At 36.9% G+C, this 12,125-nt stretch overlaps 2 protein-coding genes across 2 annotated transcripts; one reads left to right on the top strand and one right to left on the bottom strand.

The window, feature by feature from the left end:
- The first annotated feature begins 393 nt into the window (after positions 1 to 393).
- On the top strand, positions 394 to 2,279 carry LOC133791073 (epsin-3). Its single transcript, XM_062228962.1, has 4 exons — positions 394 to 901; positions 1,027 to 1,149; positions 1,236 to 1,397; positions 1,497 to 2,279. The coding sequence occupies exons 1-4, from the start codon at positions 762 to 764 to the stop codon at positions 2,008 to 2,010; spliced, it is 939 nt and encodes a 312-aa protein (XP_062084946.1). The 5' UTR covers positions 394 to 761; the 3' UTR covers positions 2,011 to 2,279.
- Positions 2,280 to 2,744: 465 nt separating this feature from the next.
- On the bottom strand, positions 2,745 to 7,768 carry LOC133791072 (U-box domain-containing protein 33-like). The gene is made up of 7 exons (XM_062228961.1): positions 7,218 to 7,768; positions 6,575 to 6,693; positions 6,121 to 6,230; positions 5,028 to 5,589; positions 4,024 to 4,575; positions 3,211 to 3,927; positions 2,745 to 3,077 (listed from the first exon to the last, which is right to left on the bottom strand). The coding sequence occupies exons 1-7, from the start codon at positions 7,498 to 7,500 to the stop codon at positions 2,895 to 2,897; spliced, it is 2,526 nt and encodes an 841-aa protein (XP_062084945.1). The 5' UTR covers positions 7,501 to 7,768; the 3' UTR covers positions 2,745 to 2,894.
- Between the last annotated feature and the right edge of the window lie 4,357 nt (positions 7,769 to 12,125).

Raw genomic sequence — 12,125 nt, 5'->3', positions numbered from 1 at the left:
CGAGAGGAGAAATACTTGTAGAGATGTATTGAATCAGGTGACAAAATAATCAAATGGGGTTCAAAGGTGGCCCCCCATAAGATTCGAAAATCAAGAATTTGAAAAAAAAAAAAAGTTAACACAGATCAGATCATAGATCTCATCCCACGGTGGGCTGAATCTGACAACTTTGCACTGATCGGTATAGTACTTGCTGCTAGTGTACAACTACAAGTACATCTCTATCTATATGTATAGTATTTGACTTGTCTTGTGTTGTGTCTCCTTCTCTTGTACATAAAAAAACCCATCTTATACATAAATTGAGGAATGAAAAAGGCGTTTAAATTTGAAACCAAAACAAGGACTTGTGCCTTGTGGCGCTCTCTAGCAGTGTCAAAGATGTTGACGTGAAGAAACACCCTCGCATATATTATTAAACACAATTATACAACGAAGTTGACTAATGAAACTCTTTAATTTAAATAATAAAGCTTTGTTATTCAAGTTGAAATTTTCAATTCTAATTTCCAAGCAACCAGACATTGTTTTCATCATCACACTGCTATTTTTCAAATTCTTTTCTTTCACAACCTTAGAAGCCATCTGGTTTTATATTTTCCTTTTTTTTCGTTTCTTCTTTATATTTTCTTTCTTTGATTACATAAGAAAGACTTTTAAACATTATATTATTATGTAATAGGTGTATTGTTTTTCTGTTTAATTGGATTAACTCCAAATACCAAATTAGTCTTCAAATTTTGTAACTTCTGTTTTCAGACATGTCCTCCATCTTAAGCAAAAACAACTGTGAAAACAGTGCACCTTCTTTCCGTGAATTCAAAAAACAAGCTTCTTTCTTCTTCAAAGAGAAGATCAAGACTGCCAGATTGGCCCTCACAGATGTTACACCAGCAGAGTTGTGAGTTTTTCTTTTCTTTTTTCTTCTCATCTCATTCATTTTGCTAAACTATATTGGCCTTGTTTTGTTATTGCGTTAGTTTTTTATTCCATAATTGTCTGGTTATTGTGGTTTAATGTCTTAAGATTAACTGAAGAAGCCACCAATGGGAATCCATGGGCTCCTGACACCCGGACCTTATCTTCAATCTCAAGATCTGCTTTTGAGATAGATGATTACACCAGAATTGTTGAGATTTTGCACAAAAGGTTTGTGGGTACTTGTGTGTTTTTTCTACAAGTATTTTACTGAAATAGCAATCTAACACATGATTTGACAACTGGGTGTGAATCAGATTTCTGAAATTCGAAAAGAAAAATTGGAGGGTCTGTTACAACTCTCTGATTGTTCTTGAGCACTTGTTGACTCATGGACCAGAGAGTGTTGGAGATGAATTTCAAGGCGAAAAGGATGTCATTGAAGAGATTGAGAGCTTTCAGTACATAGACGAAAAAGGGTGTGTCTTAGAATTTGAAATCAAATCTTGCTTAACATGATCATGCATATTGTCATTCCGCTGTTTTGGGTAAGAAGATTTATTTGTTCTCTATGACAGGTTCAACTGGGGTCTTGCAGCAAGAAAAAAATCAGAGAGAGTATTGAAGCTACTTGAAAAGGGTCCTCTTCTTCAAGAAGAAAGACATAAAGCTCGGAAGCTAAGTAGAGGGATTCAGGGGTTTGGAAGCTTCACACAAAGGTCGTCTTCCTCACAAAAGATTCTGAGACAAACATCAGTTGAAACTTATGGAAGGTGTAACTCTCAGTTCATCAGCCATGAAAATCAGGAGAACGTGACCCCTTATACTAAAGATGAAGCTTTTATAATCAAGAATGAAAGACCAAATTTGAGCAAGAAAACAGAGAGTTTGAGTAGTGTGAAGGCTGCTGAAATGAGTGTCAAGGAAAACTTGGCTCCTCCTGAGGAGGATGACTTTCATGGATGGGACCGAGTTGGAGAGGCTAACCCGCTTTTGAATGGTGAGACTGATGAGTCAAGAGTTGGAACTTCAATAGAAGAAGATCACCCCTTTAGTGCCGCTGATAAGAAAAGTAGTGCTTCGCTACTTTGAATATTTATTTATTTGTTTTGGGGGTGTAAATTTATCTCTGGATTTCATATATCACTTAGTAAATGTAATTTTATAAGAGATTGTTGGTTGTTTCTTATAAATTGATGTATCCAGTTAGAAATTTCACCATATATCCCTCTGAAGTTAAGACATCAATATTTGTGCATCATATATTTCAGAAAACACATGCACTATTTAGTTAATAATTAACTAAAATTAGTGATGAGAATGTATATGAATGGCCCTTCTCGGATTGGGTTTTTCCAGTATGTGTTATTTTTTGTATTGTTAACTAGAGCAAATGTTAATATTATTCAATTCTCTTTTATTTCAACGCAAACGTTTTGAAGTTTGGTTGAAAAGATCACTCATGTCCATTTACTATTGACAAGCATTAAAAATTGCTTTTCTGAGTCCTACTAAATGAGAATTCATTCTACTCAATAAAAATAAGGGAGTTGTTCCAATCAACCTCTAAATATATCGACTTTTATTTTTATTATTATTATTATTATTATTTCATTTACTAATTGAAACTTCGATTCAATCACAGACCCCATCATTCTGTTTTTGTCGGTTTATTATAATCTGTTTTTCGCCTTTGATAATTTACTCGAGTAAAAGAGAAAGTGACCCTTGTTTTGTTTGGTTATTCCGGTTACATCTCCACTTTCAATTACAAGGGTCAATGATTTTCTCAAGTGATGTTGACTTAGATTAGTAAAATAATCCCCTTTCTCAAGTGTGAAATAGTCCCCTTTTATATTTCATAATCTCTAGTTAAGGCAAACCAAACAAAATTGCAACTACATAACTTAAAAGTTACAACATATCACATTATACACGTGTATTTACTAATCTACAATTTTCATGTAATGGTTTTGTTATGCTTTACAAAGCCATTCCTGAATTGCAAGCCGTATAGCGTGGTTGGGAGTGAGATGCAGGTGACTTAGCTTCAAATTGGTCATTGGAGAGGTATCTTTGCCATTTTCCAACCATCCTCGCATGGCTTCCCCTTCATAAGTGAATCCATCAGCAGCCACCTGAGGGTCATGCATTATTTCCTGAAAGCAAACATAACATTAAAATGTGAGCCAAGTTGAGGATAACATACACTTTGAATTTTAAACTTAAGTTTTGGAAAAGCTTGAGCTTGTTTGGAGTTGGGTTTGATTGAGATATGAGAAGCAGCAATACCTGAAGGATGGGGCACAAGAAGAATGATGGTACTGGCCGCTCTTCAGAGACGTGCAACTGCTCGAGTTCTCTCACAAAAGAGGGTGTTATATCTGGTCTATCTCTACCGTTCATTTCGCAACATTGCAAGCCAATGTCTACTAATCGCCTAACGACATGGTTTGGCCATTCTCCAGCTGAGGAATCCAACATCGATGGCAATTTTCCAGATGAAACTGCTTTGCGGACCTCACCTGCTAAACCTACTGGAGACCTATTTGTGAGTAACTGCAGAATGATTAAACCAAAGGAGTAAGCATCAGACTTGGATGTCAGGACTCCAATTCTCTGAAACTCTGGATCTGTGTAAGAAAAGGCACCCTTTGGCCCCTTTGACCATCGTAAACTTGGGCAATACAAGTTGTCCTCATTTATCATCCTGCAAATCCCAAAATCACAAATCTTACAACTGAGAGCAGAGTCCAAAAGTATATTTCGAGGAGTCAAATCACCATGGACAATAATTTCAGGCTTTGAAGAGTGCAAAAAGCAAAGTCCACTAGCAATTTCGGCAATAATCCGTGCTCGAATTTTCCAGGTCAGAACATTGTTTTTCCTGGACAAATGATATTGAAGGCTGCCATTGGGCAAATATTCATATACAAGGGACCAGGCGTCTGGGCACACACCAAGCAATGTCACAAGATGAGGATGTTGTAGTTTGCCTAGAACTTTTACCTGCAGTTTAAAAAATAACCATGAAAAAGGAAAGGGAAAAAGAAAAAGAAGGTAATTGCAGATCAACTATGCAAAAATGTGTGTGTGAGAGAGAACCTCTTGTTGAAATTCTGATTCCCCTTGCATGTTGTATGAATGCAACTTCTTAATAGCAACAGTTCTACCCAACATCTCCCCTTTGTAAACACAACCATAACCTCCGTGCCCAATTTTGAAGCTCTCAGAAAAATTACATGTTGCAGTTTCCAATTCCAACAATGAAAATTCTGCCAGCACAGGTAACTCATCAATGAACCCAATAAGACTAGTACAGTTTGCACCTCTACCTTGTCCACGACTTCTCCACCGCTCAAGCCAGCGTAATGCTTCCATCTTCTGTTTTCGAATCCGCTGTTTTTCCTGCCTCAAGGTTGCAATGGATTCTTGCACTAGTTTCAGTTCATCGGTAGCTTCGTCATGCCTGCGGATTGCTTCTTGTGCACGACTGTCCAGTAGTGCAACATTTCTCATGGTCCTATGAAGCTCTAGAGTTATGTCTTCTCTTTCTTTCAATAGCTTTTCTTGTTCCTCTAATGTAATTTTTAATGCATCCTCAGCCTCTTTTCTAAGTTTTCTTTCATGTGTGAAGGCAGAATCAAACATTTTGGCCTAAAGGAAACCGAGAAGACAATTAAAAGAGATAACAAGAATTGAAAACCAGCCATTCAAAAAATTTGATTTCAACATCAGTATGCAGCCCATAGGTGTTCTGTACTTGCAACTAAGATATTTTCAACAAGAGAAATATGAGTTTAGACTACTCTTAGAAGTTAAACACATTGAAAGAAAAGAATACCAAAAATTAACTCTTATTTGATTGACTTAAAAGGCTGCATTACTGGCAAAAATAAATTAAAAGGTACACAAATAATTTTAGACTAGATATGGACTTCAAATAATTGAGAAGCTCATAATATCACATTCACATGGAACAATTCTTTCAAAATCAAAGAATCAAGTCAAAAGCTCAACATTTTATTGGAAATTTGGTAACCCATATATTAACCTGAAGTAACTGAATCCGTAGAAATAAAACTCATAAGCTTTCAGATCAACGTTACCTTACTTATAGCTTCAATAGCATCTGATTCCAACTTTCTACGCTTTACTATATCTATATTTGCCTTATTCCTTGATGTCTCAGCTTCTATCCTGAGATCAATAAGCTTACTATATAATTTCTCTTCATCAGAGTCTGAAGACACTCTTCTTTCAGCAGAATTATACCCTGAACCAGCACTAGCACTTGTAGGGCTAAATAAACCATTGAAATCACGGAGAAAAGTACTTGAACACGACAAAGTCGGTGAAGAAGCCAATTCCCCATGAAACGGTTCACACTGAACCTGGTTACTTTGAAACGGTTCTGCACCCCTAGCAGAATTGGATCGAAGCCAATTTAAATGGATTGACTTATTCTTACCGTATTGAAATGATCTAAATATGTTTTTCCCTGCAGTTGCAAGCTGTGGTCGACTACATGAAGGAAGAGAACTTGGGTCCTCAGAAGAGTCTCTAGTCCACACGTGTTTCCCTTTGTTGACAAACCATATTTCACAAAATAACGGAGCATTTGTGGCAGCATAGTATGCTTTGCTCGACCTCTTTTTAAGCTTCATACAACTGTTTTAAGTCATCCAAAATGAAACTGCTTAAAAAAGATGATGTCTTTACAGCTAGAACTACATGTTTCATAAAGAGAAAGCACAGCGTGGAGTACACATTATCAATAGCGTGCACAGAAAAAAGAAAAAAGAAAAAACAGACCACATAGAACACACTAGCACAAAATGTAAAAGAGTGTGCAAATGTGCTCAAATTGGCTCTCTTTAGATACACAATTTCTATTGTAGTGAAAATAAGCTTGAATAGAAAAGAACATGCTCCGAGTGATAACAATCCCTAATTGTCATGCAATCCTGTGACGTACAGCTACAAGAATCTTAAAATTTTCACGTGAGCCTTGTATCTAAGTGTGCAAATTGAAAATTAAAGTTATGCAGTGAAGTAAATAGCTTTGAACTAAAATGTAGAAGGGGAAAAAAACATAAAGAAAGAAGGAAAAAGAACCAGGAGAAGTACTTCTGAATGATTAGTACTAAGATCAATTTAACATTCACAGTGAGGATGCCAGAATCTAATAATACTACTTACTTTTCTGAAACAGCCCCCATGACAAGCTTCCTAATACCATATTCATTCACCAAATCCACAATTCCTTTCTGTACTTGATTAGCTTCAACTGTGATGATGCTTGCTGTCACCTGTAAGGTATGTGAATGTAATTGTACACAGAATTTCTAGTCAACTATATAATGCTGAACTTTCATGATGTACAAATTTTTCCAATTTTCAGTTATTAGCCAATTTTCTATTGAGGAAATGTGGAAAGTAGATTTCCATGGTCTCCCAAAAAACTGCACAATCCCTGATATCCAAAGTTGAAGGATTCTTTTCACTGAATAAAAAATATATGTGATCTTTTGGTTTCACTTCCATATTTAACATTCAGAAACAAGAATTAAAAACAACATGAAGAATATACTTGTTACAATTTCTACAGCAAATAAACCACAGGGTCATTATGCTCAAAGTTAAAGTACTGCACCTTTGCTCCAGAGCAAACGCTCAAGTAACTTCGTAAAAGCTTCAATGTTTGTTCCCTTTCGTTCTTCCTATACGTAGATACCACATCGACATTTGCTTGACTTACTGGAAGTTTTCCTACTGCCCAATATAATCACAAAATGAAACAATAAATTAATGACAAACAATCAGTGGAAGACAAAATTGGCTGACATTGTTCAGAAAAAATAATAATAAAAGAAAATATATACATGTGCGCAGCCCACAGACAGACATACCAAACTTAAAATATAAGACGAGATTCACAATGTTCATGAGAATCTTATTCTTTGTCCTTTAATTTGGCAGCCGCAAAACGGAGCAGAAAGAATATATATATATATATATATATATATACACATACAAGCGCATATATGTGGGTATTTGAAAGCTGGATAAGAGTATCCGAACCATAATAAGCGCTTGAAAAGACAGAATATCAACATTACAATCGTCCGTAATTTTAAGGAAATAAATCCAACGTTGTAAACATCAATAATTAAAAAAAATTGTATGCCCATTTGTGCATAATTATCATAAAAATACACCGTAAAGCAAGAAATTCAAATAAATTTTCGAAATTCCAAACACCCAGGAATTCATAGGAGGAAAAGATGGGAACTTACAGTGAGTGGGAATGAAGTGAGCAGGCTGATAAACATGAAGAATACAAACGTGTTTACCCTCAAACCGTCTTAAAGTCCAATTAAGCAAGCCCAATGCTTTCTCCACAGACTTCCCAACTGCCACGAACACTTTGTTGCCATCGTCCTCGACGATATCAGGCAACTGGGAAGTGATCCCCCGATCAAACCCAAGTCGGAAACTTGCCGGAGAAGAAAACCCAGAAAGGGATTCAGGCGAAGAAGGGCCATAGCTAGGAGGGTATGAAGGGCTTAGAAGCTCCATTTTCTCCGGAAAAAAAGAGGGTCCACCGAAGATCGGCGGAGGAGAGAAACGGAGCTGAAGGTTGAGCTGGGCTTTGAAGGTAAGTAAGGAGTGTTCATAAGGCGGTGAACTAGTAATGGTATCTCTAAGCAACAATTGAGTGAGGTGCGTGAGACTGTTTCGTGGGGATTTCTTCCTTCATTTCCAATGGAGACTTGACCCTTTTGTGATGACTTGACAGCGATTTGGCCAAGAAGAGAACAGGAAATTGTGGTCTGTACTCTGTAGAGGGTCATTCATTCATTGTTAAAAATTATTTAATGAATCTTTTTTTTTTTTCCTACTAATAGATATTTTCCTTTTGCCACGTGTGTTAGGTATAATTAAATTAATTTTCTTAGTTGATAGTTGGGTTAAACTTTTAGAGTTTTTTTTTTTTTTTTTTTTAAAAAAAACTTAATTTTAGAATTTAGTGGTTGTAACAAGTTTAAGATATGAAATGAACTATAGTAATGGAGACTTTGGTATTAAAATTTAAATTAAAAACTATCATAATCATAATCACGACTTTGCATAAAAGGATGGTGTTTGGCACGGCAACTTTATTGAAAAATCATTAGTTTGTTTGACTCTAAAATGGACTTGTAATTATCTTGGGTACAAGTAAATTATCAATGCTGAAATTACTTATTCCCATTATTTTTTTTCAATTTTGGCTAAATTACATAAATCATTTTTGTTTTTAAACTTAATAAAACTGGAATTTGAGTTTATCAATAATTTTTATCTTGTGGTCTTCTGACAAAAAAAATTATATGGTTGTTTTTGTCATTTAATTAGTTATATGAAAATTTCACATTGTTAATGTTTATTATGACTTTTTTTTTTTAAAAATTAAATATATGTCTTTTAGATTTTCATACAAATGTATAAATGAACAAATAATTTGGAGTAATGCTTACAACTTATCATCTTTATAACATATTACTAACACTTTACCCTTGCAACCACCACTCCAAATTTGGCCGCTAATATTCAATTGCAAGAGTAATTAGTTGTCTACGTGAGAGGTTGATTCATTTTTTAGAGTTAAGAGATACCTTTATAACTGAGGAGGATAGAGTTTCTTATTTGTGTTTGAGAGTTTTTGGAGTAGTGTGTGAGAAATAAGGTGTATAGTTCAAAAGAAGCTTTAGGTTTTGTACTCAAGAAATAGTTACTCAAATAAGAGTTATGATCTCTGTGATTAAGCTTGTAATCTGATCTTTACAATGACTAGCTTTACTAGATATAGGTAACAAATTGTAGTTGAACTAAGATAATTTTAGTGTGTCCTTTTCATTATTTGTTTTTCTATTTTGTTTGGGAAATTTGATTTTTAATGCAATAAGTGACCCTCCGTTTCAAAAATACCTTATCCCTATAAGTCTCTCGTTTTGGTCCTACTAATGTCGTTACTACCCAAAATACCCCTAGCATAATTTTCCCTCTCTTTTTCTCATAGTCTTCACTCTCTATCTCTTATTTCCCTCTCTATCTCTCAAACTATCGTACACAAAAAAAGCCAGCCACCATTAATTTGCATTTCGGATCTAGGGGCAAGTTGTGAGTCCTTTCAAGTCAAGAAACTTCATTTTGGATTTCGGATCTAGGGGAAAAAATCATATGGGTAAGTATATATTTGTTATATGTAGTGAGGAAACTTGTCTGGTTACATTACTTGTCTTATTTCAAACAGATCTGTGTATACCTTCATGTTTTATTGCAATTTTTCACTGTCGGAATGAATTTTGGATACTTCGTGCGTTTTTTCTGGATTTTTTTCCTGCCTCGATGAGTTTCGATGAAACTCGATAGGTCTCGATGTGTTGCATGCATGCTGGCTCGATGGTCCTCGATGGACATCGACATGCCTCGATAGTGTTAGGATGTTAGTACCTCGATGGTACTCGATTGTACTCGATATGTGTATAAGAATTTAATTGGATTTAATAACTCGGTGGTACTCGATTGTACTCGATAAAACTCGATTGATGTATAAGAGTTTAATTGGATTTAATAACTCGATTGTAATCAATTGTACTCGATAGTTGTATAAGAGTTTAATTGGATTGTTTGCCTCGATTGTACTCGATGAAACTCGATAGGTGTATAAGAGTTTAATTGGATTGATTGCCTCGATAGTCCTCGACTATACTCGATAAACTCGATATGTGTTGTAACAACCTAAGTTGCTAATAAGGTTTAGGACCTTGATTAGCGTGCCTGGAGGGCAATAAGTGAATTAATATGATAATATATGAATTTAAATGAATATGTGATTAGAATGCATGTTTAGGTGGTATAAATGTGCATGTGGGCCCCGTTTGCAGGATAGGGGTAAATTGGTAATTTTAGCCCGCTGAGGGCATAAATGCGATAATTGTATTGTGTGACTAGTACCACGTGAGTGTGGTGATATCAGTGTGATGCACGTGCCGAGACGGTTCTAGCGAGCTAGATAACTCAAAAGTCACAACGGGATTTTATACCCGGCTCGGGATGAGCCTAAGGGGTATTTTGGGGATTTTGTAATTTAGCTCCTGTGAGATAATGGTAACTGGTAATATGGTAACTTGTGTAACCGTTAGTAACAGCTGAGAGTAACAGGTTTTGATGGAGAAATGGTAGAATTGTAATGTAAGTAAAAGGACAAGAGTGCCCTTGAGGTTTAGTTGGGAAGGGATATTAGTGGAGGGATAAGATGGTCTTTTGGCAGTGGTTTAGATAGCTTTGGCTGAGGGAAATGGATATACACGATCATTTATGCTAGGTGTGACTGAAATTAAGATTTGGAAGGCTAGAGAAATCAAGAAGGAAAAGGGAGAATTAAGAACTTAGAAGGCAAAGTGGAAGAGGAGGTGAGTTGTGTTCTTTGAGGCTAGTGAAGGGCTTAAGGGTGTGGAATCAAACACAGATCAAGGTCTACACTGAGGTAAGGATTTAGTCCCTGATTTTGTTAAGTTTTGAACTTGATTTTGGAAGGAATTGAAAGATAGCCATGGCTTGCTTTGCATGAGAATTCAGCTGGTTTTTCAAGGGGGAATTCAGTTTAAAGCTTGGATTGGAGGGAGCTCAAGTTGAATTTTTGATTGAGGTAAGAGTATTAAACATGTTTGAAATCTCATAACTGTTATGGTTTAAGAATCTAGAGGTCTGGTTTGCACTTCTCTCAAGTTTTGGTTTAAGTGTTTGAAATCTTAAACTTAAGTATGAATTTTGGGAGTGGTTGTGTAATTGAGCTAGATTGTGATGTTTTTAGGCTGTTGAATGGTCTATTTGGGGTTTTGAGTTGGTTTTGGGGCTTAGGTATGAGTTTTGGATGATTTGGAGTGGTTTTGGCTCGGGGAAATGCAGGGGAAAAACCCAGATTTTTGGGTTCGCGAAGGAGCGCCGCAGCCCTATTCTTGGGCGTCGCGGCCCGAGGCTGATTCTGGGCAGGGGAAGCTCTCTGACTTGCTGGGCGCCGCGGCCCTCTAGGGCAGCGCCGCTGCGCTAGGCCATTTTCAGAACATGAGATTTTGCAATTTTGAGCCTTTGCTCCGGGGGTTCGGGGGATGTCTTCGATGTATTGTTTTAGGGATTTGGGGGTTCCGAGAGTGTGGGATTGGCCCCGAAAAGTGGTTTTGGATTGGTTAGCATTAAAGGGTGTTTTATATGTGTTATGACTAGGTCTTTGGAGAGGCTCGGGTTAGAGGACCATGCTCGCGGCTTTGGGGCATTGAAAGCTCGGGATACAGGTAAGAAAACTGTAGCACCCGTAGAGCAGGGCTTGGGCCCATAGAATTGTTGCAGGGCGCGGCCCTAAATTGTATCATTGCTAGGATATAGTTTAATATGAATGATTGTATATTTGGTTGTTATTTGAGAATGCTTAATGTGGTAAAAGTAGAACGAACGGCGAAGGGCCGGGAACGGCGAAAGGCCGAGAACGGCAGTGGGGCCGGGAATACCACTTAGCACATGGAGTGATTGTGGCTAGGGTGAGACCCCAGTGGATACATGGGATATCCATACGGTGTGGACCGGGATCCCAGGCTTTGGGTACGCTTCTGGGACGGCATGGTCGTATATGTGTTAGATTCTATGGACTGTCTGACTAGATATGAGCTATTTGCTGTAATGACTGTATATTATGCATATGTTATGTACTGTATGAGTTTTCTTGCTGGGCTTCGGATCACGGGTGCTCTGTGTTGCAGGTAAGGGCAAAGAGAAAGTCAACCAGCCATGAGTACGGAGAGCGTGGGGGCGACGCGTACATGTTCGGCCTGCCCGACTGCTTTGGTTGGGAATATTTTTGAGAAATAGTTGTACAAACCCTAGTTTTGATGGTTAACTACTTATAACCTTGTTTTGAGTTGTAAATATTTTATAAACTGAATTATGGGATCCCGAATGTTAAACTCTTAAACTTTTAATGAAATAGAGTACTTTTTAAATATTACAGCCTAGACTTTCACTTAATCGCACTTTTGTTTTAAAAAAAACCTCGTTTAGCGAGTTGATTGCACATTTTAATCTCACCTAGTAACGGCTCTAAGGTAGTAGGGCGTTACAACTTGGTATCAGAGCGAGCCAAGGTTTATTGGTTCTGGAGACTGACT

This window comes from Humulus lupulus, chromosome 7, assembly GCF_963169125.1.
Source record: "Humulus lupulus chromosome 7, drHumLupu1.1, whole genome shotgun sequence".
Taxonomy (NCBI): Eukaryota; Viridiplantae; Streptophyta; class Magnoliopsida; order Rosales; family Cannabaceae; genus Humulus; species Humulus lupulus.
The sequence above is the reverse complement of the archived record's forward strand: the minus strand, read 5'-3'. Positions and strand labels throughout refer to the sequence as shown.